The sequence below is a fragment of the Colletotrichum godetiae genome (assembly GCF_030913485.1).
Source record: "Colletotrichum godetiae strain CBS 193.32 chromosome Unknown BDP55scaffold_19, whole genome shotgun sequence".
NCBI lineage: Eukaryota > Fungi > Ascomycota > Sordariomycetes > Glomerellales > Glomerellaceae > Colletotrichum > Colletotrichum godetiae.
Genome location: NW_026851267.1, coordinates 526625 through 550029, shown reverse-complemented (window position 1 = coordinate 550029; position 23405 = coordinate 526625). Strand labels below are relative to the sequence as shown.

The 23405-nt window shown below is 52.5% G+C and overlaps 6 protein-coding genes across 6 annotated transcripts; 1 reads left to right on the top strand and 5 right to left on the bottom strand.

Annotated features, from left to right (window-relative positions):
- Nucleotides 1-732: 732 nt before the first annotated feature.
- BDP55DRAFT_119547 (uncharacterized protein) lies at nt 733-3570 on the bottom strand. The gene is made up of 3 exons (XM_060565440.1): nt 3290-3570; nt 2466-3156; nt 733-2405 (listed from the first exon to the last, which is right to left on the bottom strand). Exons 1-3 carry the CDS (start codon nt 3457-3459, stop codon nt 1080-1082), a joined length of 2187 nt encoding a protein of 728 aa, XP_060430053.1. The 5' UTR covers nt 3460-3570; the 3' UTR covers nt 733-1079.
- Nucleotides 3571-4484: 914 nt separating this feature from the next.
- BDP55DRAFT_693714 (uncharacterized protein) lies at nt 4485-6510 on the bottom strand (the record flags this gene model as incomplete). The annotated part of the gene is made up of 2 exons (XM_060577262.1): nt 4485-6322; nt 6429-6510. The coding sequence occupies 2 exons, from the start codon at nt 6508-6510 to the stop codon at nt 4485-4487; spliced, it is 1920 nt and encodes a 639-aa protein (XP_060430052.1).
- Nucleotides 6511-7349: 839 nt separating this feature from the next.
- On the bottom strand, nt 7350-9202 carry BDP55DRAFT_551496 (uncharacterized protein; the record flags this gene model as incomplete). Its single annotated transcript, XM_060569116.1, has 3 exons — nt 7350-8440; nt 8494-9008; nt 9072-9202. 3 exons carry the CDS (start codon nt 9200-9202, stop codon nt 7350-7352), a joined length of 1737 nt encoding a protein of 578 aa, XP_060430051.1.
- An 860-nt stretch (nt 9203-10062) lies between these two features.
- Nucleotides 10063-12179, bottom strand: BDP55DRAFT_119570 (uncharacterized protein). The gene is made up of 2 exons (XM_060565441.1): nt 11938-12179; nt 10063-11875 (listed from the first exon to the last, which is right to left on the bottom strand). Exon 2 carries the CDS (start codon nt 11750-11752, stop codon nt 10280-10282), a length of 1473 nt encoding a protein of 490 aa, XP_060430050.1. The 5' UTR covers nt 11753-11875; nt 11938-12179; the 3' UTR covers nt 10063-10279.
- Nucleotides 12180-15533: 3354 nt separating this feature from the next.
- BDP55DRAFT_742874 (uncharacterized protein) lies at nt 15534-17388 on the bottom strand. Its single transcript, XM_060580479.1, has one exon. It carries the CDS (start codon nt 17212-17214, stop codon nt 15808-15810), a length of 1407 nt encoding a protein of 468 aa, XP_060430049.1. The 5' UTR covers nt 17215-17388; the 3' UTR covers nt 15534-15807.
- Nucleotides 17389-19723: 2335 nt separating this feature from the next.
- Nucleotides 19724-22041, top strand: BDP55DRAFT_715246 (uncharacterized protein). The gene is made up of 4 exons (XM_060578299.1): nt 19724-19970; nt 20089-20680; nt 20746-20829; nt 20902-22041. Exons 1-4 carry the CDS (start codon nt 19866-19868, stop codon nt 21912-21914), a joined length of 1794 nt encoding a protein of 597 aa, XP_060430048.1. The 5' UTR covers nt 19724-19865; the 3' UTR covers nt 21915-22041.
- The last annotated feature ends 1364 nt before the right edge of the window (nt 22042-23405 follow it).

Below are 23405 nucleotides of genomic sequence, written 5' to 3'. Positions count from 1 at the left end.
GCCGCGGCTGGTACTGGCTTACTTGGAACAATCAATCTACCCTCTTTCGAATAGTCAGACTAATCTTGAACAGCTCGGCGTTTCTAGGACTCTACGAAAAGCTCCCTCGACGCAAGCCCGACGATGAACAGAAGCCCTTTATGCCAACGTGCTCGCAGGCAACCCCATACCCCAACGATACTCCTCCTTCGAAGGCAACACGATTCGACAACTCACGACGGTCCAAGAACCTGCAAGACGGTGTACACAACGTGGCCAAACCCAAAAGCCTGCCCATACATAGACCCTCAGCGAATGATACTGGATACCCTTGATAACGCTTCCGAGATACCTGGATCTCATGGCATCTGGATCTCATCGTTATCTCATGCTCGCGACAAGCCATAGTCTGTGACCGAGGAGCCTTGAGGCGAAACACATAGTCTAAACAAGTCTACATAAGGTAGCGAGCTGTCGTCTCGACAGCCACGCTCGAAGCTCAGCATCTTTTCCATCCACCGAAGGGCTTTCTTCAGATGTGCCTCAGCTTTGGAATCGTATCCACGAGTTGACATTCGCGCAGATGCCTAGAGCTCGTGCCGCCCTATCACCATGTCCTCCTGAGAACACACTTCCATGTTTACCCCCTCGATCCCCGAGACTTGAATCATGTCCAGAAGCAGAACCGATGGTATTGGCCCAGAAACTTGCCATGAAGAAATACATGAAAGTAAAGTGACAATAGTGAAATCATCAGTGCGAGGACGAGAAAATGGTATCCTCGTCTACTACTGAGCTTCTGACGGCTGTACTTGCCGGAGATCGCCTCTTTAAGTCACGGTGGGCATTTCTCGTAGTCTTGGTCCTCGCTACTTCGAATGGATAGATGTACAGCCTAGGAGGATTGTGTAGAAAAGACTAAAGAGAGCCACAAATGGACACGGTTGGTCATTTGATGTGAAGGAGCCATGGTAGTTGATGGAACTTTGACCCTCATTGTCACTGTGGACAACTCGCTGTGTGTATTGGATACGCTGAATCTATACTAGGTCGCTTCAACCAATGAGATCCAAGTTGTCCATCATGCAAGAAGCCCGATCTTAAGCGGCAGCATCAACCGTCCGACTGGTCTCGTTGATCGCTAGGTTGGCCAAGCCATTGACACCAGCTTCTTCGTTGGCAACCTCCTTGCCCTTCTTTGAGGTGGTCTTCTTCTTGCGCTTCGCAGTCCCGAGGCTTACGGGCGGCGCCTCGAGAATCCACTTGGCGATGGCGGCTGCGCGCTCAGTGAGTATGGGGTACTCCCTTCCATCGTCAACGCTCCATCGGCGCAGCGCAGGGGAAGTTTCTGCAGTCTCAGACTTCCCGTTCGAGCTATTCTTCAAACTCATAAAATACTCGTGATCCTCCTCAGAGCGTTTCTGACGAGCAGTGATGGCCGCACGAAGTGTAACCTCGTCGACAACTCGATCATCATCAAGCGCGTCCATAATAGCCTGCTGCCTAATTCTCTCCTTTCGCTGTTCCTCAGTCTCGCCAATGTCTGGTAACGTGCTGGCATCCCTTGTAATCGCAGCGGCTGCAAGGGCGGCGGCGTTATGAGACGAATGGGATGTGTCCTGCTGCACGCCAAGCGATCCATCAAGAATCGGGAGCGGTGCTGGGGCACACAAATGTTCCCAGGAAGCACTCATTTGGATCCAGTTTTCCGCCCGGCGCAGCACCTCAATCCAGTCTGCCCTCGCTGGAGACCTACTCGCTTGGAACAGCGGGTAACCGTCCGCGAGCCGAGCGAGACGGGCAACCATGTGTGCGTGGCGTAGAAGCTCTTTTGTAGAAGTCTGTACCAAGCAGTGGCAGAGTAGTAAAGAATGAAGGGCCTCTGTGAGTAGGGGATGGTAGGTGATAGTTTCGTAGTTGTTCGGCTGTACAGGTCCTGACGAGCGGACCAACTCCTGAGAAGGGTATGGCGGAATGTCTGCAGGTGGAACAGCGGCAAAGAGTTCAGACAAGGCGAACGCCTTATAGGGAGGTATGCTTCCCGAGTCCGGAACACGAGGATTCCGATAGCCTTGCGCCGCAAGGTTCACTTTTTCAGTAAAATCTCGGGCGATCTTGAGCGGTTGATCTGGCGTATAGTGGAAGTTTGACAGATAGGCCATGTAGTCCCGAAGGGCCTTTTTGGCGTACGTCTTCACCACTTTCCGTTTCTCCAACCGTATGTGCGCTGCCTCCTTGTCCGCCGTCATCAATTCCGGGCTCTGCCCATCGATCTTGTCTAAGGTGGTAGCTCCGTTCGCGCCATTGGCCCGACCAGTGTCTCCGTTCGCAGGAGTATCCGGAAGACCAGCGGCTACGTGTTGGCAGGCAATAGTCAAGTACGCTCCTGCTCTTTGAAATAACAGCTGTGTTTCCAAGCTGCTAGGCTGCTGTTCCTCGGTAAGGATGACGTCTGGGATTCTTCTGGATGCTGTTACTAACTCAACTTCCTGGGAAGCTAGTGCCGCATGAGGTGGCTGATGATAGCGGTGCACTTGCAGAGCGAGACTCAAGTCCGAAGCGGCCCCTATGTAGTCGTCCTTAAATATTCTGACAGTCGCTCTGGTCCGCAGCACCTCAGCTTCGGTCGGGTGCACCGATATAATGTTATCCAAGGGCGCTAGGCTGGTACACTCGGCCAGCTGTCGCGAGGGTATCTTCTCGTGGAAGAAGTGAACGTATCTCGCATCGGGATCATCTCTGCTGCGCTGTAACACTAGGGAACCGATCTCCTCAAGAGTTGAAGCACCTTGCATAGTAGCGACACTGCAAGCGATTTCATCCAAACGATATGCGCGGGCTAGCTTCTGGCTCGCCTGCTCTCTCATTCGAAATTTCCGCTCTTTGCTCAGTTTTGTCCCGTGACCATTCCCGACGCCAAAACCTAACGACGACATGTGTCCGTTAAGTCCGCCATGTACGTTCGTCAAGGTTGGTGTCGCGATGTCGCTAGCAGCGCGGACAGCCAGGTTAGTCGCCTCGTCTACTAATCGGCGAATCTTGAGGAGGTCGAAGAAGACGGCGGGGTCGATCGGACGGGGTGCCGGGGTGTTGTAGTTGATGTTCGCAATGGTTTCGAGGATCTCAATAGGCATCTGGAGCCACGGGCCGTGGAACGAAGAGATGAAGCGCCAATGCCTGTTGCGCAGTGTGTCAGCGAGCTGCAGTCGGGGGTAGAGTATCGCTATTCATAGTTGCGCATTATTCGCTAGCCACCCATATTCTCTGCAGCAAAGGGAGACCAAGGAGTATCGCGATAGGGAAGACGGACTTGTTGCGACATATTATGAGCGCAGGAGCAGTATCAGCCGCTGCGTTTGCCGATCGCCTGGAGACTGAGTTCTTGGATGAGCCATTGGAAGAGGACTGCGATGCGCTCTCACTAGACACGCCATCGCCGACATCTTCAACCGTAGTTTGCTTGCTCTTCTTCTTTGCCATAGTCGCCCGCGCACAACAAAAACCCCCTTGCTGCGAAATAGAAAGAGTTTTACGACGCTGTCAAGTCGCAAAGCACAAAGAATGGTCGACCAGTTTCCCTTGGGTCGCAAGGTTGACTGGCTTCGAGCGATGATGAAGGTGGGGAATTATCGTCCAATTGATATTGAGCTCATGGTAGCAAATTTGTTTATTCCGATGCAAGTATTCTCGTGTGTCTCGTGTGATGTTGTCGTCGACAAAGTTCGTATGGCTACCGTTCCTGCGCGAGGTGCGCGACTGCTTGGCCGCCGCTTTCCATCCATCATTTGTCCCTGAACAAGTTCGTTACTTCCTTCCCTCGACACATCGAGGGGCACCCGAGGAGAGCTCGACTCACGTGATGAGTCATGTGGCTATATCGTAGATAAGATAAGATAAACATTATCTCGATAAGTCAGGTGCGTTCTTCTCGCCCTTCACTACCTCAACCTGCGCACATGTTAACACACCAGAAACTCCACGGCGAGCGCCACAATGTTATCAAGGAATATTTGTGGCGTTTCTATGACATCCAAATCAACATATGAGCTAGTAAACTCGAATTGCCCCGGCTGCCTCCTCATCTCCAAACGCTACCCGTAGCATGCACCCACCCAGCTCAAGGCATATTCAGTCTGAAGATGTTTCATCTCAATGCGGAATTCTGGCATGGCAGCTGTCGAAGCTGATGAGGGGTAAAGCTTTGGCGTTCGGACTCAAAGCCTGCCCGAGCTCCGATGACATACTTCAAATGAGATACAGTTGCACTGGACTGGACGCCAGACACAGGAGACCGAATGCGTCGGCCGTGCTTGAGGGAACGGGCTGACCACACATACGTCTCGCATCTGCGTTGCTAAAGTTTGGAGGATCTGGCCGTCACTGTCACACTTGCAGATGGAACAAGTTGTTTCTCATTGGACTATGAAACTAACGAGGAACTTTTGCTATCGCTTAGTGCATTAAGCCACCCCCAAATCCTCGGATCCTCGGGCTCAGCTGCTGGTCTAAGTCCCATTCGCAGGCTGGAGCCACTCCTTGCCGTCGATCGTGGTCGTCAGGGTACCGTTGGCTTGGAATATGTTTGTCAGGATATCAATACTCAACCGGAAGCCATCAGGGCTGCTCTTCTTGGTCCCATTGTTCGGCCCCGTCTGAACAAGGTCCGAGTACCAGTCAATCTCCTCCACTGTCGGACTCGGATTAACTGAAGTGACCTTCTCGGATCCTACCAGCACGTTTGTGCCGTCATCAGAGAAATCGTGGTACTCGACGGCCACTGTTCCCGGCAGGCCACCTCCACTATTCGGAGTGATGATTATATTTGCCCAGCCACTGGCCATGCCCTTGAGGGTGAAGTTTCCGTTCGTCGGGAATGGTCTCTCTGGGACGTGGGACCCAGGCACGTATGGTGTCGCCCAGGGAATGGTATCGCTCAGAGGCTCGACAGGCTGCGGTGCGAGAGGCTGCCGGCTAGTCAGATGCGCCAGCATCATGCGCTCGGTGCGACCTCCGGGTGCCGTGGACGGATAGCAAGGCAAAGGATTCTCCCCTCCGCATTCCGGAGACACAGTGAGCGCCTGATAGTACACAATATGGGTACCATCGTTGGACCACTTCGGGTCAGCGCGGCCGTTCCACTCGGGATCATTGATGGCGCCGCTCCCGGGGACACCGCTTCCCTCAGCGTTGAGTTGCTGTCCAAAGTACGATTCTCGGTCACCATGTCCATCGATGAGCCATGGCTGGAAGAAACGACGACCCCGGTTGTTCCTCGTCGATGAAGCAGCGCTCGTGGCGACCAAGTCCGTCAGTGGCGGGATACCGCGCAGCCCTGCCATGAACATTTGGCGTCCGCTGCCACGGGTGTCCATGGCCACAGTCCATTGATCATCTGGGGATATATCCACCGGATCCGTATACTCCGGGTGGGCGGTCAAGCGCCGGACCTTTCCAGTGGCGAGATCCGCAGCAAAGACGTCAATATTGGACGACTCGACCGGGTAGCCAATGTAGGTGACTTCTTTACCGGTCCCGCTGAACCCGCGAAGCTCTCCAACAGTGATGGCATCATAGTTGATGCGGAGTAGAGTGCTATCCTCCGAGTCAACCTCAACAGGCTGCGTATCGTTCAAGCTGAACAACAGGTTGACATTGGCCAAGTCATAACGAGGAACGAGTGGCTCGCCAGTTGTTGGTGCTTTATTAAGGACTAGCCTTCCGATATACGCGAATTGGCTGACTTTGCCGGACGTGACAGTGAAGGAGTTGAAGCCAAGATGCTCATTATCGGGATGGATGCGCAACTCGCGAATAGTACCGCCGATGCCTGACCCGTTCACGGCCGTGTTCCATCGAATTGGGTAGATGTGGACTTGGTCAGGGGTGCAAGCTTCGCTGACAAGTTTTACTGAACACTCGATGATTTGCGGCCCAGCAAGTAAGCGTTTGCCGTCGTTGAAGATTTGAGGATAGTCGTGGTTCGCGACACGCCCAGCCTGATTCTCCGCAGGCACGCCGCAAGTGATACACTTCCACGCATCTCCATTTGGGAACGTGCTATTGTCGATCTTGACAACGATCAGCTGTTGCCCGCTGTATATGCTCGCCGGGTCCGGTGACGCAGGGGCGCCGGTGAAGTTCACCGTCGCGACAACGTGGAGATCGTCCGGCAGGAAATCCCCGTTCTGGAGAGCGGGGGATTTCCCGATGCACCCGGTGCCGTGGGGGTTGATCTCCAGAGTACATCCTCCGACACCCTCGTCCGCGGTGACTGGGGGAAGCGGGAGCTCTGTGATGGTGATTGGTTCCGGCGCGGGGGGAGGCGGGACGACAGCTTGCCGGTCTACGATCTTGGAGTTTCCGGTATCGAAGGCGTTGCCGTGGGTATGTCTGCTGAAAGGAGCCTGGTCTTCGCGTTCGTCTGCGGGCGCAGCATGCGCAACGCACACGGCGCAAAGAATGCTGGTAAAAGTAGACGTGAGGCGCATGTTGGGCGACTACTTGCCGATACCTGTGATAGACGGCTGGCATCTAAAGCTGATCTAGCCGAGGAATGTAAGACGAAACGGGTCTTTTATGAGCGTCTACAAACCCCGGGTTTCTCATCTTGCCGAGAGATCATCCTGCAACCTGATGACTTTCTAATGTCCCGGCGAAAAGATCCATCCCGTAGTAACCACGGGAAAATCTCGCCTAGCAAGACCACAGATGCACATAGGCCAGGAACCCAAGGTTGACGAGGACGTAATACCAAGACAAACGGCGTCTCCCGTGATGTTTAGCGCCGATCTCAATGCTTGAAAAATTGTATGGCTTCCGAAACGTCGAATTGGGGCGGGTCTTTGGTATACGCGGAACGAAAGTCTTGAATACGGCGCATATGGAGTCCATACGCGTATGCACTCTCGGCTGTGTTGTCTGTAAGTACGTGGTGATGGGTTGTCCCACCATTGGTGATCACTGATCAGAACCTTAGAATAACAATATGCAAAGTCGTACTCAAGTGGTCAATACGACTACGACTGAGAACAATGCTGCCACCAAATAGTATTCATGACAGTTCCTTGCCGCAGGGCATGGCTCAATACTTGTAGCGCCGAGGTATAGTATACCTGTTGGAACCATCTAACCCCACCATGATAGATACTCCAAGTTGAGGCTAACTTGTTATTGGTAGTTCATAGGACGGCTTTGGCTGGTTCGGGATACGTGGTCCTACGTCTTGGTTGACCGGCCCGGGAACTTGTCTCATGAAAGGCCCGATTGCTTTATAAACATCAAAATACGAGTGAAGACTAGACCATGTGTTTTCGTAAGATTTTGTTCAAGGGTAATATGAAATATGTACGTGAGATGCTGTATTACTTGGTTCACGATAACCCAGCAATAAAGACCGATGTCTGCAGGCCAAGCAGTCCTTTCGTGGCAACCAAGCCCCCATCGCCCATCTTCCAAGCAACATCGCCCCAAAGCACCTCGATTACCTTGCCAACTTCCACATCATCCGGCAACACAACTCTGATCTCGCCTTGAATCTCGTCATAACTCAGATTCACCACACTAACAAGCACCTGGTTCTTCGCCTCATCAACCCACACCGCCGCATCAACCCGCTTCGCGCCTTCAACAGCAAGATCCTGCGTCCTCTCCGTGCCAAGTAAGAAACCCACAGCGGCCTCATTCGTAAAGACACCAGCCAACTTGCTCGTCAGGCCCTCCAGCTCCGGCGTGGCGGGGTAGTTCCACATCACGATGCCCTTTGCGCCGTGGTTGACCGACAACACCGTCATGACGACCTCCTCTTCGGCGGTCGGGTACCTCGCCCAAAAGGTCTCGTTGCCAAAGGCCTGCGGCGCAAACCACTGCGTCTTCTGCCATCCCAGGATCTCGTCGCGGCGGTAAAACTCGTCCAGCCGCACGGAAATGTCTTCAAAGTTGCCCTCGCAGTCGTCGCAGCCGCAGCATCCATACGTCGCGTTACACTCCGTGCCATACACTGTCGAAAATGTCGCATTGATGGCAACGGGGTAAACATCGCTCATGATGATGTCCGCGCCGGCGCCGTACTCGGCGTAGTGGAAGTCCCAGCAGTTGAGGGCGAGGGAGACTGGGTGATATGGGTCAATCGCCTTGATCTGCTCGTACGCCATGCCGGTAGAGTTGGCCGGGTTCGCCTTGCCGTCGGCCTCGTCGCTCTGGTACCACAGCAGGATTGACGGGTGGGTGCGCAGACGGGTGACTTGGTCGACCATATTTGTGAGGTTCGGCCAGGTCCAGAGGACGTCGTAGCGCAGGTAGAGGCCCAACTCATCGGCACGCTGGAGGTATGGCTCGAATTCGTCCCAGGGGAAGGGCATCTCGCCGAGACTGCCTGTGGGCACGATGTGGATTACGTTGTAGCCCATGGCGGCGAACTCGTTGAGGGTGTCGACGCTGTCGTTCCAGTACAAGGTCCATTGTGCTGTTTCAAAGTCAGTCAGAAGCACGGATTTGGCTATGAGGGGAAGTGCTTACTGTAGTAGGTGTAGGCGAAGATGAGGTCCCAAGTGGCATCCTTGCCTCGTTGCGCTAGAAGTCCACCGTAGAGATTGTCGATGCGCGACACACTTCCGTAGTCCTCTGGGTACGGAAGATACGGGAACTCGGTCCAGCCTTCATACACATGCGAAGAGTCCAACGTTGTGCGAATCGTGATGTTGTATGCCTCCATGCGCGGAGTAAGCGAGTCTAACGGAAGAGCAACCTCGTTGTCGCGAGATCCTAGAACAACTTCTTCGGTTGCTAGGACATCTTCGCCGAAGAGGATTTCAACTGTCAGCGGCTTGGATGTCGAGTTGGTGTAGTTCGATCCATAGCCGACAGGCAACGGAGAGCCGACTTGGTTCGATACGGCGGCGTCGATGAGCAAGTTGGCTGTCGCGTCGGTCTCAAGGTAGATGCTCAGTCGCGGTCGTACTTTCAGTCGCAGAAGGGGGACGCTGGAGACGGCTGGCTCGGGGAACCATCCACCGGGGTCAAAAGACGAGTTTCTGCATTTAAACTGTGAGCACTTGACCGGCTGGAATTGGTGCGATCGGGCAGATGCGACTTACGTTGCGCGATACGCCTTTCCGCACCAGATGTCAACTCCTTCCGGGTTGTTGAAACGGACGGCCTGGCCGTTGACCCGCGGGAGCGCCGCGATCAAAGCGGCGGTAGCTGGAATGAGCTTGCCGAACATCATCTTGCGGTGAACTCTCTCACAGAGGTGTTGCGAATAGCATCATGCTCGTCGGACTCATGTTTAGAAGCCATTGGGCTTATATGAGCGAGGGAGCCAGCCACTGACCCTAGTTTACGCAATTGGATTGTTGCTTTGGAGATGCAATCAGGTGGATCACCACCGGATGCGCTATCAATGGTCCGACGTGCCATCGCCGCTGAGTGATTAGCGTTGTCATGACCCTGATCAGGAAGCTATCATGGACGGCAATGAGGGGAACGCGCAGGGTGAGGGGCTCTCCGACTTGGGAATTTGTGAACAGCGACGTTACATCTCTCCAAATCTCCAACCTTGCGCATGTTTAACCGGCTCGTGGGCGGGGAAAGACTTCGGCACTGAGGATAAAGAGTGCCGAAATCATGGAAGAGCCGGAGCGGTCACCGGCGAACGGCCGGTCTTCCGTGCTGTGTTGCAAGAATGGCTTCCCGCGTGGGCAACGAAAGCTCGAGGCCTACTGCGACTTGGTACGTTGTGTTTGTTTACACTAGCAAGTTCGGCTATATTCTGCCATTGTCTTCCGCATGACTACTCTGGCAAACCCGGTTCTTTCCTCAGCCTTGATCAATTGATTGTGGTGCTGAAATGCAGGTTGAAGCTGTCCTAACGTTTGTTGACCAGGGGCGATCGCTGAGGTGGTATCCTGGTGACTGTGGTCATTGTGGGGATGCAGAGATAAGCAAGGGTCGCGACAGAAGCTCATATCATGATCGTCCGTCACATCAACGCACTCCGATCTTCGGGGCTCTTTGACATGGTTTGCGCTAACCCTTTAGCAGCTCTTCTGTTCGCAACGTTCAGATGCTCCATCGCTGGTGTTTGTAACCATAGATCCGGTTACATGAGCCGCTATCCTTTGCTTCGTACGGCACCAACATAGCCGATTTTAGAACAGGGCGTGAAGATCCAGCGTTGCACCACCTTCTAGGAAAGAAACCGTGGCCATGGAACCGGGACGCACTTTTGGTAAAGGCTCCGTTCCATCTAAGATAGGTACACTTCTTCAATGGTGTTTTTGATATCGGAAACGCTCTTCCATGCTCACACGAACCCTTGATTCATCAGAGTTGCCAGGGGCATATGCTCGTCTCTACAACAAAGATGTCGAGACATTACCTTCTTTGCCAGAGCCGGAAGCGAAGCTGTCTCATATTCCTTGTCCCAGAGATCACTCTCTCGGACGGCGTTGATCGACTCCAATATACTGGCAATCTCGCGGCTATCCCACATGCCTTCTCTCCGCTTCATAGAGTAGAGCAATGAAATAGCCCTCGACTGTAACTCAGGCTCTCCTGAGAAAACCGCAACCACAACTAGCGGTGGAATCGTATCTGCAGCAACGGCAAAATGCGGTAGCTGCTGTGAAGTTTCTTTCCCGGACGGGCAAAAGGCTTCAGCTCTGTCAAGCATATTTCTCCAGACAGCTGGAGCTACGGTTTCAATAGCGGAAGTTTCGCAGTGCTTAATGATCATCTCCCAATCATTTTGGATAAATGTCAATATTTGCGCCTCTCTCAAAGCCTCTGCAGAAGACAATGGATCAGACTGCCATATCTTGATGCTCAAATCAACTCTGGCGCTCCACTTGTCCAATTGATTCCGTGCCTTTGTCCAAGCCGCGAACGACTCATCTTCGAACGGAGACATGTCGCCGGGCAGATCCAGAACAGACGTCCAAGAAAGTGGCGAACTCTGGCGAAAATTGAAGCCCATGATAGAACCCAATGACTTCTCAACACGATGAAGCTCGAGTCGTGCTTCATCCAAGGTTTTGAAAGGATCATGTTCAGATGCCTCTGGTTTATCTGGAGGCCGTAAGAAGAAGTCCAGATTAGGGGTGACCTCTGTCTCGAGCAGATAGGCCGTGTCAATCCCAATACATGAGAACATGGTGGCAATATCGGAGAGTTGATCAAAGTACTCGTTGGCTGTCTCCGCGAGACATAACTGTGAAGGGGACAAGCCTTCAACTCCGTTCATTTCAAGACTCTCTGCTGCCTCTCGAAGAGAGCCAAGAATCTTACAACCACCCCGCAAATGCTGTATTGCTTTGTCATACCGCCCCTCTATTACTTCGAAACAAACGAAGACAAGGCAAGAGACAAGGGAAGTCCTAACGGACGTAGTAGAAAGAGACTCTCTGTCCGCTATGGTTGACTTTAGAGCCTTGCCATAGTAGCACAAGGCCAGACTGGCGAAATCTTGATGTTCCGTCACTTTGCTAGCATGCGAGTACCCATCAAGGAAAGCTCTATGCGACAAACCAAGGGCCACCAAAGCATGTTTGACGGAATCTGAATAGTAACCCAGAGGTATGATGTAGTTGTTCCAAAGCTTGGTCATCAGTGCCAAGTTTTGGAATCCAGGTATGGTAACCCGGCGAACATGATGGAACATGCATTTCTCGATTGGAGTTCCGTCAATGTCCCAATCTAGCGACGGTGGCATTTTCCCGGGGCGTTGCGTAGGCTGGTCTAGGTGTCGTTGACGTGCCACATCGTGACTGCCAGCCATTCGATGTCTTTGGCGCGTTCGGCGGGCCCGACGCGCTGCTTGATTGGCATCCTGTCTATGATTGTGAGCGAAACTCAAAGACCTAAGCAGTCACGCAGTGTCGTCAACGCTTACTTCATGTTGCTATAGAAAGTTAGGCCCGAATGTTCAAAGAAGGACATTGTTGCTCATGTGGCACCACATACCCCGTGCTGTGTCCGACCAGCGGCTCAAGTGCCGTTGACGCTGCCGGCGCAAAACTGTTCGAATGACTGGTGAAACAGTGGGACTTGCTAGTGTCTGCCATTTTCGAATTCTCGTAAACTGGGACGAAAAGTCTTTGCCCCGATGTGCTCCAGAGAGGCTTTCGGAAACTTAGTCTGGTTCGACTGACAGGTGTCAAGAACTCAAGGCCGGCCTTTTAGGGAGATGAGGCACCAGCTGAGAGTTGAACGCGTGTTTCAGGGAAGTCATCAAATTTCCTCTTTTGTGCAGCTCTCGGCACCCCTGCACAGCCACCTATCGCCCCACTGGGCTAAGCCTCAAGTGGAAATCAAGTACAGTCTGAATCATTGGTTGAAGCCGATATTATGCTCACTTGACATCAAGAATGTCAGCTTATTGAGTGGGCGAATCGTTCTTAACGCGTGCTCTGTGGCCCATTTGAGTAAGCCTTGGGTAACTTACTCAGAGGGTGTCGCGCCTTACGATCAGAGGCTGTTCTCTCACGACACTATGCTGGAGGAAGTCCCAATAGGATAGCGCTTTTTTACCTAGCAGCCGTTGGAAAAAAAGGAAAAAAAAAGCCGATGACTGGCGGTAAAGTCTCTGTTGGTGAGGAAATCGTCTAGACAACTACTTTCGGAGTTCTCTGAAAGGGTGGTTGTTAACACTGAAAAGTTAATTACAACATGAAAGACTTGGACGAGTAGATGGACTAGATTGGTATTAATATCAGCCGGCATTTATAGCAGCACTTACAAGTGATAAAACCCAATAGGCATTAGTCAAGGCCCATCGAAGGAAACGTTGCTAAAAAGGAAGCCATTTGATCAATCCATACTAGGTGTCCCAGTCTGCCGATGAGCAACACTGAAGGACCAAGGTTTTCAGAAAGGTTCGGCTGTCAAGCATCGCGATCTATCCCAATATCTCCAATGATCTCTCTAGAGACTTAATGTTAAAGGTATGGCATTGCAATCTGGGAAGGTTGGAAAAAGTCTGTGAGAACTGTTGTATCAAGATTCATGAACTACCTATAGTGAAAGTGGTAACTTCAACCAACCTTTTCCCGTCTTAAATGTTTTCAGTGACTTCATGGTGTTGAAATGAGTAGGAAAGGTGATTCACGGAATGAGGGAAGTTTCTGCTGCCAAGACCACTAACTATCTGACAACAATGGCGCATAGGTCTAAGTTTACCAGTGACATCAAGCTATAGCTTGTACACAGCTTACTTTACAACCTGTGAATATCATAAGCTGTAGAAAGATGTGTTGGTTCTTATCGTGCGTAATCTTTGTTCGATTATCTTCAATGCTGTGTTCCAGGCGTTATTATTGCTCGAAATGAAGAGCGTCATTGATGCTGTCCCTTTTGGAAGGCGTTCTAATGAGGAAGGAGAGACAACTACAGGGTGGGATGTTGAACACTTAGCTGTCCAAGCATGATGGGACTAAGCCATCCATCGGACATCGGGAAGTTCGCTTAGTGCTGTGACTATATGCGGCATTCCAACATCTTTTCTAGGATTCTGTAGTATGGAAAGGAAGCCCATAAGGCTGTCGCAGATGATGACATCGAGTACCTGATTGAAGCAAAGATTTGGCCATGAATACTGATTCAGGCATCAACATGTCGCTAGGTAATTAGATAAGATATCACAGCAACAAAAAACGCTCCATATAGTATTAGAATTGGAATTTATCGCAATTGACCCCAAGAGGCATTGTAGCAGACAAGTTTTGAAAAGCGACGCTTCTCATCCAATACTTGACCTCATAGTGATGCACTCTTGGCCGGCGGGTGTGAATGCGGCTCACTGGTATCTCGGGTATCGAAGTCCTTGTCTGAAATTGCAGATCCCTCCAAGCAAGTACAACTTGCAGCAGGTCTCACAGAAGTTACATTGTGATGTTCCAGCAAGCTCAGATCAATGCTGATCCGGGGGATTAGACTATCCATGTCTTACTGGATACTCAATAAGACCGCAAACACATAATCCGACTTGGAGGCCCCATCGCTTAGACTCATAGGCACCCTGAGATCTTTGAGATATGCTTCATGGGCCGTGGATGATCATCGAAACGGAAGAGGACGTGATCGCCGTTAGAGGTTTCTACTTTATCCGGGAGCCGAAGGATCCACAAGTTTACGGATACAACATCACAGTCGACGAGATGACATTGCGGCTTCGTGACTCCAACATCTCGTCTGACGGAGAACATCCCGTAAAGATGTCAGCTCCACGCACGTAGAGACATGCCAAGATAACCTGGGCATTCATCCAATGGCGCCCCCCAAGAAGACTCTCGTCGGTCCGGTTCGCGAACTGACGAATTTCATCGTTAACTGTCAGAACAGCATCATGCGTTCGTTTGCTCCCTGTCTCAGGCGCCGATGTGGCCAATCGCCTTACACCCTTACGCAGTGGAACACGAGACAGGGACAGGGTTGACCGTTTCGGCTCGACAGGGGGTGTTGAATGCCGCCGATCGGCAGCGGAGAAATTACTAAGATCGGGGTTCGAAGGGAAAGATCCGACTCAACCGACCTAGCCCCTCGGGGATTGATGTTTGATAGAGTCTGGTGTTTGCTGCCCGCCGTGATCATGGTATCGTAGCACCAGGTTGTTACATCGCGGATAGAGGGACTCGAACGACAGTCAGGAGATGGGAGCACAGAGGTCGGACCAGGTACGCGAGTGAAAGCGAGACCGGGACAGTCTGACCATTTGCTTTCTCAAATGGATTTCTATCTGGTCTCAACCTTGGTCCCTTCATGTTAAGACCACATTTCTCACGTGGTCGAATACGAAAGCTTGATAATGACAGTTCTCAAGCGCACTGGGCCTCTTTAGAACGTAAAAGAGTAGAAGCCGCAGGAGTGTCTTTAAGAGGAATCAGAGCTGGGCGCAGCACCGCAGCACTACAGCATCTACCATTATCTCTCCGCGATTTCGCGCTGTAGAACGTGGGAAGCACAGACAGTAGACTTCAGCCCTTTGAGGCTCACTCGACCCTCGCGTATGAATGATGCTGTATTGAACATGGTTCCCATACCCTCGTCCCGAAACTGTAGAAGGCGACCCCAGTCTAGACGAGGGAGCCAATCGCAACTTCCGGAGCACGACGTGGGGGATGATCTGCAAATGGGGACTGGCGGATTCGGCCGAGCGATCCAAGCGGCTCAACTGCGCGACATCCTACATGCAGGACCCCTGGATCCCAAGGGGCACAATCTGACGTTTCGTTTCACGATATTTTAAACATTCCAAGGATGGGGCCAGCTTGAGGACCAGTTTCGAGCACAGAGTCTGTAAGATTGTCCAATTATTTACAAGGGTATGATTCGTTCCATACTACAATTGACAGGGTTTGTACAACGACGTGATTAAGAAGAAAGATTCCATGCTCTAGTGCTTTGTAAGAAGAACGGGATGATATGTTACAGAGAACAGATTTTTTGACCAACGTTTTAGGCAGGCCTTCAAACTAATACCAAAAAGCACCAAGCACCGAGGGACCCTTTTCCCTGCTTTCCCACCCACACCACAAAATGCAGACCCCCCGTGATAAACACATGACTAACACAGCAGAGAAGAAGAAGCAGACAGAGAGACACACACACAACCACTTACACCCAGCCCTGTAGGGCCCACCACACGTGTCGCCTCAAGCTTTCCGCCACAACATCAGACTTCGGTCGCAGAGGGCGGGATTCGTACTAGTGCCCCCCTCGGCCAAGTCCGCCAGCGAGAAGTGGGCGCTTATCGTATCGGGTCTCGAACTTTGCGCGCAGCCACCTTTGGGGAATTGGGGGAGGGTAGGTGACCCCTCGTGGCAAAGGTGATGGCGTCTAGTTGCCAGCGGGGCTTGGCGAACCCAACGTTGCGGGCTTGAGGGTCGAACCGCCTTGGCTTTGCGCCTGCTGTGATTGTTGCTGAGGCTTCCCTTGGCCTTGGTTGTTATTGCCGTTATTCGCGTTGGTGTTGCCAGAGCCAAGAGTAGCAGGCTGAAGACCAGTGCTGGCGTTATTCTGGTTGCTATTGGGAGCTCCATTATTGCCTTGGTTGTTGCCCTGGTTGTTGCCCTGCTGGTTGGTGTTCGTGTTGGTATTGGTGTTGGTGTTCGCATTTCCATTACCATTGCGGTTGCCCTGATTCTGGTTCTGGGGACGACCGTTGTTGTTGCCCTGGTTCTGGTTGGTATTGGTGTTCGTGTTCGTGTTGGCGTTGCCATTGCCATTGCCATTATTGCCAACTCCCTTGCCAATATCCTGACCACCGTTCCGGCCGCCATTGTTGCCCTGATTCTGGTTCTGGTTGCCGTTTGCTTGATTTTGGTTATCATTGCCCTGGTTCTGGTTGTCGTTGCCCTGGTTCTGATTGCCGTTTCCTTGGTTCTGGTTGCCGTTTCCTTGATTCTGGTTCTGGTTGCCATTTCCTTGATTCTGATTCTGGCCGTTGTTGCCCTGGTTCTGGTTGTTGTTCTGACCATTGCCATTCGCATTTCCGTTGGTATTTCCATTTCCATTGCCAGCCTTCGGCGGCGTAGTCGCAGCAGGTGCAGCGGGAGCACCGCCCGCTGGCGGCGGAACAGCGGGAGTGACGTTGGCACCCTCAACCTCCAAACATCCCGTGGGACGAACGGACTGAATGTTGGCGGCGCCAGCGGCAGCAAAGTACATGTCGATGTTGGGAAGGACATTGACACAACGGTTCTGGTTGATGGAGTTGACGTCCCTTTGCGCGGTGTCGGGACCGTTGGTGACCATGCTCTGCAGGGTATCGACGACCTGCTGGAAGTTACCCTGGGTGTCGAGCACGTTGTTGGCTTGCGTGACCATGTCCGTTCCCTGGAAGGCGGCGTCGAGAACCATCTTGTGGTTAAGCTCGTCGATCTCGGCGTTGAGCGCAATAGTGGCTTGCTTAGTGAACTCGGCGCCGGTGAAGGATGTGGCGGTGTTGAGGAACTTGGTGACCTTTGCGGTATCCTGCATCCAGGACATGACGGCGTTCATGACCTGAGCATCGCTGACGCCATTGCGTCCGGCGCCGCCAGCGTTGGCGGTGTTGTTTGCGCCTTGGCTGGCACCGGCTTGTTGATCCTGCTGAGGAGCCCGAGTATCCAGACGTCTGACACCTCGCGCGAGGAACCGGTGGCTGCCCAACGAGTTGCCTTGCGCCGGGCTAGCAGCTGGCAGGGCGAGGCCGAGAGCAGTCAGGTAAGAAAGGACAAAGAGTTGAACGAAGGAGTACTGCATTATGGCGGTGTTGTTTGGATGTCGTAGAAACTAAAGACTAGCTTGAGTGGACAAAACAAGAAACAACACACACGTAAGGTAAACAAAAGAGATAGGCGATGCGAAAAGAAGAGGTGGTGAGTGTGTATGATTAGGCGAGATGGTCCTAAAGGAGAGTGATTGAGTGGTGGGCCTTCCAAAGGCGTCCGACCACTTCGATGACAAAAAGAGAAAGTTGATTAGGTGAGATGGAGTAAAGAAAACACGACTGAGATCGGAAAGAGTTCACCGGCCCGGAAACGTGTGCAGATGAACAGGACGGTGGAAGGGCTTATATCAAATGTCCACAAGAGGTAGGTTGGTGGTTGAAGACGGAAGAAGACGGAACAAAGTGACTGCTTCTTGGATGAAAAAGATATTGGTCTGAAAGACGTCAAGGGTGAGGGGTAGAAGAGAGATCAGGCGCATCAGCGCTTGGGGAGTCGTGATGGTTGCGTTCGAAGCACTCCAGATGTCGCGGCCAAGAACAATGTGTTGCAACGCCAAGACGAGAATGGCAGGGAAGAGTGTTAAAGCAACGAGCAACCATTAGCTAAGGATAGTTCTAAGAAAAGATAGAAGAGGGGCCAATGGGAAGAAATGGGAACAGACGATATCGAGCAGACGAAAGGGGTCAAAGTGGTTTGAGGAAGTTGGGGTGAGCTGGGGCGACCTGGGGTTTGAGTGAAGTCTGGCGTTGGGCAGGTGAGCAGGGATTCGTCTTCATGAGACTCTACTCGACTCAGCAGGGGACTTCGTGGTAACGCTGCTTGGTGCCTGCATACAAACGCCAAGTCGGAGATTTAGTCCGCCTTGGTGGAGGTGGTGCGTGCTGGCTAGTCGAGTCGAGAGGGCAACTCGTCTCGGGTTATTGGGTGAAGAATCAGGTTAGACTGACCGAGTCAACACCATCTGGCATCTCCGTTGCTCGTGGGAGATTGTGAGAAATGAACAAGTCTTCTGTCATCTGTCTCGTAGAGTACAGATGGTTGTGGCGTCAACTAGCAAGATCCCTCTCTCATGGCCAATGAAGCACACTTGATGGCGAGTCGGGTGATTCTTCAACCCGTCATTCTATCTCAGCATTGTAGTGTCTGCCCATCGGCTGTATCATTCTGAGGCGACGACTAGTTTCTTGATAAAATTTTGACAATGGAGGCTGTCTAGCCCAAGGCCACTCCGAGGGAATGGTCCTCCATGAACATGATCGCCTCTCTGATGCGACCGTGTAAATGAGCACAGACAGCCCGCTAGCGTGCAACCGCTCAATCATACGCCCAGTCAAACTTGCACGAGGGGACCAGCCGCCAATATTCTTATGCTATGAACACGACAGTGATGACGACAGGCAATCTTCCAGAAGCAACGAAGCAGACCGCATGGGTCATGTCACGTAGTAAGAGACGGTGAATGAGCAAGCTGAAGGGTTTTGTCAAGGACTCACTCAAGAAGGATGTGGAGGGGGGAGGAATGTGGGAGGAAAAGCACAGAGTCAAAGAGGAGGGCTATAGCTGAGTCGTAGTAAGCGGGATAAGAGCACATAGGCGCAGAAAAGGCCAGAACATGCAGAGTAGTACAGCTGCAGAGCCGCGCGAGGTCAAGCATTCGCCAAGCATTTTCCCAAGTTGCACATCAGCCGCGACGAAACGAAAATCATCCCCACTTGGACTTGGCAAAGAAGATCCAAACGGGAGAAGCGGGATCCAGGGATCCGTCATAATTATGATCTTCGCCCCCTCTGGCAATGCCACCTTGTTTCTTCAGAGAGACTGGAGGCACTCAACTTACAAGTTACACGGCAAGATGGGTGAGGTAAGCGAAAATTACTGCATAGTCACACGTTTGCCTCTCTGTCCGCCCGGCCTCATCTGATGAAACCCAACACGGCCGGGCTCGAAACGACGAAACTCGTCTCACACTAACCGAAACCGACGAAGCCCTGCCTTGAGCCTCTTTGCCCCTCTCTTCCTCCCACTCGTGACCGGACGAAGAATGCTCCCATCCCCCATCCTCGGCGCGGATCTGTGTCCCTCCTTGTGTGCTCCTTGTGTTTCTTCCTGAGAAGAGAACTGGCAAAGACTGGCACAGTCTGGCACAATCAGGCCAGGCACCCAGACAGGCCATCTCAGTCGGAAGCGTGCTGGTCCGATGATTAAGCCCGATGCCCCCTTACACCTACTTTCCTCCCAGGGGCGCATTCACAACAATAGGATGTGCGGCCGGAAGAGGATGGGAGCGGCGTCTGCAGCGATCTCTCTTGCACAGCCGACGCCAGACAACTCATGCGATTGGAGGATTGAGCTCCTCTTCGGCTGGGCGCTGCTTCTAGGCGTCCGACCACCCGATCAAATTCCATGCCGGTCGTCCACCATGTGGCATGGCAGGTCATCATTGCCATGGGTCTCTACCTTGCCATATATCCAAGACCCAGCCGCGCTTCTCCTCCCGAGGAGATTAAGCTTACTTGACCCTCGTCTGAATGCTGATGATCCCTCGAGTTGGTCGTGCTGCTATACAAACATCTTCCCCCTAGGACCCGTGGGTTTAGTAACGGTGTCTCTCCTTCCCTTGTCATCCTCCTTTTTCCTTTTCGTGCGCTTAACAACCCCGGTGGTTGACCCTCGTTAATCATAATGACGCTCATGAAGTTTTCACATCTTTCTTTTCTGTTTGCTGGCTTAGTCGCGGCTCAGAGTCAATCTGCTCAATTCAATCAGGTCATTAACCTGAATGGAGATGTAAGTCACTTAGTTCCTTGGCATAGAAGTCTTCGGTCTTCATCATGGCCTTGCCTCATAAGAGAGAGATGGTCAAGGTCTCTTCACTTTACTGTCATGTACTAACATGCTATCTTAGATGCAACTGAACAGCCTAGTGTTCCCTGACAACTCCAAGATTGAGACATTCTCGCAGACGCAACGCCAAGTCATCGTCAACCAGAACCCCAACCCTCTCCCGGCAAGCCATGTCGTCGGTTCAACAGGACAGCCTTTCGTTCAACTCTCGCGCAACTCCTTCACTATTCAAACCAATGGAGCCACCGACCTTGTGGGCGCCCAGATCGAGTTGCCCATTGACCAGAACATGCTGTCGCAGGCAGGCGTCACAGCCGATAACACCTTCGTCGCGATGCTGTCGAGGGACCGCCAAGCGTGGATCATTATGGAGGGAGCCAAGAGTGTCAACATCACCGACGCTACCGTCCGCATGGTCAAGTTGAACCAGATTGATGGAGAGTACGTCGCGGTCGGCCGCCAAACGAGTGAACTCGGTGTCTCCTTGACTCCCTTCGGCACGCCTGTCAACATCGCTGGATCTGGCATCCAAGAGGCTGAATTCAACGACGGTTTCCGCATGTCCATCAGAGCTAGCCAGCCGATGAGCATCCGCACGGATGTTGTCAATGGCATCAGCACTGACATGGTCACCAACGGCATCATGTCTATTAGTGAGTGGCCTTGCTGCTTTGAAGCCCACGCTTATTGGGGTGAAAATACGCTAACATAATGACAGACAACTACCGCTACCTCGTCACCAGCAATTTGGCAGGTGTCGTTCCCAGCCTCAACAGCATGACTGCCGTTGTCCAGATGCCGCGTAAGTGTTCTTTCTGCAAATAAGCTTTGTCTCATTGTTGGACTCGGCACTGACCGGAACATGAAACATCAGTCAACGTTGATCGACTCATGGCGATGGCCATGCGCGCAGGTGCCCAGCCCCAGTCCTCCATCACGCTCGGAATTGCCCAACGCCCGGTTCTCCAGAACCCCGGCGGTGCGACCGGCGGACTGCAGGCTCCTCGTTTCAAGCGTCAGGAACCTAACAACGGTACTGCAACTGAGCAACCTCCTGCGAATGGCAATGGTAACGGTAACGGCAATGGCAACACTTCTGGCAATGGTGCTGGAGCCGCGGCCGGTGCTGCTCCCGCTGTTGGCCCGAACAATGGTAACAACGGCAATAATGGAAACAACAACGGAGGAAATTCGCAGAACCAGCCTCAGAACGGCCAGCAGCCGCAAAATGGTCAGCAGCCGCAGCCCGCTGGTCCCGCAATCCCGGCCGCAACCCAGCTTCTCCTCGCTCAAACCTTCAGCCCGATCAACGCCCAGGTTCTCCTTGATAGAGAAAATGCTCGTATTGCCGTTCCTGTCAACCAAATCGACGGCGAGTTTATCCTTACCATGATGGTTGCCGGCACTCCCGTTGGCACCCAGCCTCAGCCTGCTCCTCAACAAGGCGCTCAGCCCGGCCAGCAGCCTCAACAGGGCCAGCCTCGACCCCAGCAGGGTGGAGGAGGTCTGGTCCAGCCTGCCCCCCAGCAGGGAGGCGGCGGCATCACCGGCGCCCAGCCTGGACAAGCTCAGCCTGGAATTGCACCCGCAGCCGTTCCCAAGCCCGCCAACGCGCCGAAGCCCGCTGGAGCACCTGGCCGCCCTGCCCGCAGGCAAGAGCCGGCGGCGCCTCCGGCCGCTGCTCCCTTCCCCATGGGACAAGGTTTCGAGATGAAGATGGCTGACCTCATGGCCATGGCCGAGTCGAAGAAGAACGGTGGCGTCATGGCCACGTGGGAGATGATGACCAACTTTGCCGCGCAGCAGAAGCCGGTGGAGCAGAAGAGGTCTGAGATCATGAGACGGAGGTCGTTCCCGGTGAGACGACGTCTGGGACAGCATTTCTAGGCTTTTTTTTTTGTTCTAGGGTGGTCTTCTAGGTAGCATGGCGAATAATATTCGATGTGTATTCTTTTCATCATAGTACCCTCGGTCGGGCGACTGCAGGGCAAGCTCAGACGGCTTTGAGGGGTTCAAAATACTCAATAGAAGAAACATTATTGGTGAACTATCTCTAGTATCTACATCTTGTGATGATGAAGTACGCGGCACGGGATCGAAGACAGGGCTATTCCTGTTCACATCTTCGTTTCAATGACGGAGGGTCTTCTTGCCAGGCCGTGAACTTTGCCAACATCTTCAATCAGTACTCCAATTAAAGTTGTCGGTTCTCGGCTCGTCAAGAGAAACAAAAAGTGGCTTCCGTAAAACATGATCGCCGTCTCCAGTTTTCGACCCAAAGGAAGGGTTCATGTTCTTTGGCGCTAAATCCTTAGAAACACGACCTGTGGCTTTCGCGCAGAAGAAGAAACAACCAACCTCGGTTCGCCTGTCAAATGCTGGAAAGTTGATTTCCAAATACCCATTCGTAGCCGTCCCTCATCCCTTCTTCCAGTTTCCGGCTCAGCGCGCCAAGCCGAACATCAGCCAACACGATCAATGCCAAACAAGCGCGAGACCGAGACTCGCAGAACCTGTGGGTGACGGCTGTCAAATGCCAACCGCTCTTTTGGCCATGCAAAGCCGAGGGCTATGTGCGGATTGGTCACGAAACATGCATCGGGTTCTTCAGCTTTGGTACAGGCAAGCTAAATATCTCGACCAAGTAATCTCAAATAGAGGCCATTTACGATTAGTAGAAGTGTGTTAAAGCCTCTCATTGTGATGACGTGAACCTTCCTACCTCACGAAATGTCAGTTTTGCCCCTGCGTCACGTCACGCAATCCAGACACCATGCACTCAAAGCCATGAGCGTCTGTGAACATGAGTATTTAACTTTGAGAAGATGACATATCTATGAAGTCGTGGATGTGTCCAGGCGGAGGGCCACTGCTTTCATTGACTTTGGCTCATGCCTGTCTGAAGTCGCTCACTCAACGGGTGTCTTCGCTTAGAGTGAGTGCACTGGCTTTGGTGTGATGGGGCTTGGCAAGTCTGATAAAATTGGTCAAAAGGCAGTGCCTAAAGAAGCCGGGAAGTAAAGTCTTGATAAGCTGATTCAATTGAAGTGAGTCTAGTCCTCATGCTACGTCTCTTCTTGATTGATGCCTACTTACATATGAGTTGAGAAGAAGGTGATGTTTTTGGCCATAAGCACAGATGACAAGAAAAGGCAGTGAATGAAACCATTCAGCGCACGGGATTAGCGGTCGATTGGAGACGTTGACAGCAAGATTGTTGTTTACTTCATTCATAATCGACAAGAGAAAGTAGAGACATGCCGGCATCGGCATCATGGCTAATCAGCCGCGATAGCGTTCCTTGCAGAAGAGACCCATTGATACGAAGCTCAACGTGGAAATCCCTGTCTCGATGACGTCCGGGGAAGTGGTGCTATC

What these genes read in the sequence shown, in the direction of transcription:
- BDP55DRAFT_119547 (XM_060565440.1), bottom strand. Translation starts at nt 3,459, where the DNA reads ATGGCAAAGAAGAAGAGCAAGCAAACTACGGTTGAAGATGTCGGCGAT. An exon ending in CTCATAATATGTCGCAACAA is followed by an intron (nt 3,157 to 3,289) that starts GTCCGTCTTCCC and finishes ACTGCGCAACAG; the next exon opens with GCATTGGCGCTTCATCTCTT. An exon ending in CGGCACTAGCTTCCCAGGAA is followed by an intron (nt 2,406 to 2,465) that starts GTTGAGTTAGTA and finishes GAGGAACAGCAG; the next exon opens with CCTAGCAGCTTGGAAACACA.
- BDP55DRAFT_715246 (XM_060578299.1), top strand. Translation starts at nt 19,866, where the DNA reads ATGACGCTCATGAAGTTTTCACATCTTTCTTTTCTGTTTGCTGGCTTA. An exon ending in CAACGGCATCATGTCTATTA is followed by an intron (nt 20,681 to 20,745) that starts GTGAGTGGCCTT and finishes ACATAATGACAG; the next exon opens with ACAACTACCGCTACCTCGTC. An exon ending in TGCCGTTGTCCAGATGCCGC is followed by an intron (nt 20,830 to 20,901) that starts GTAAGTGTTCTT and finishes ATGAAACATCAG; the next exon opens with TCAACGTTGATCGACTCATG.
- BDP55DRAFT_742874 (XM_060580479.1), bottom strand. Translation starts at nt 17,214, where the DNA reads ATGCAGTACTCCTTCGTTCAACTCTTTGTCCTTTCTTACCTGACTGCT.
- BDP55DRAFT_119570 (XM_060565441.1), bottom strand. Translation starts at nt 11,752, where the DNA reads ATGGCTGGCAGTCACGATGTGGCACGTCAACGACACCTAGACCAGCCT.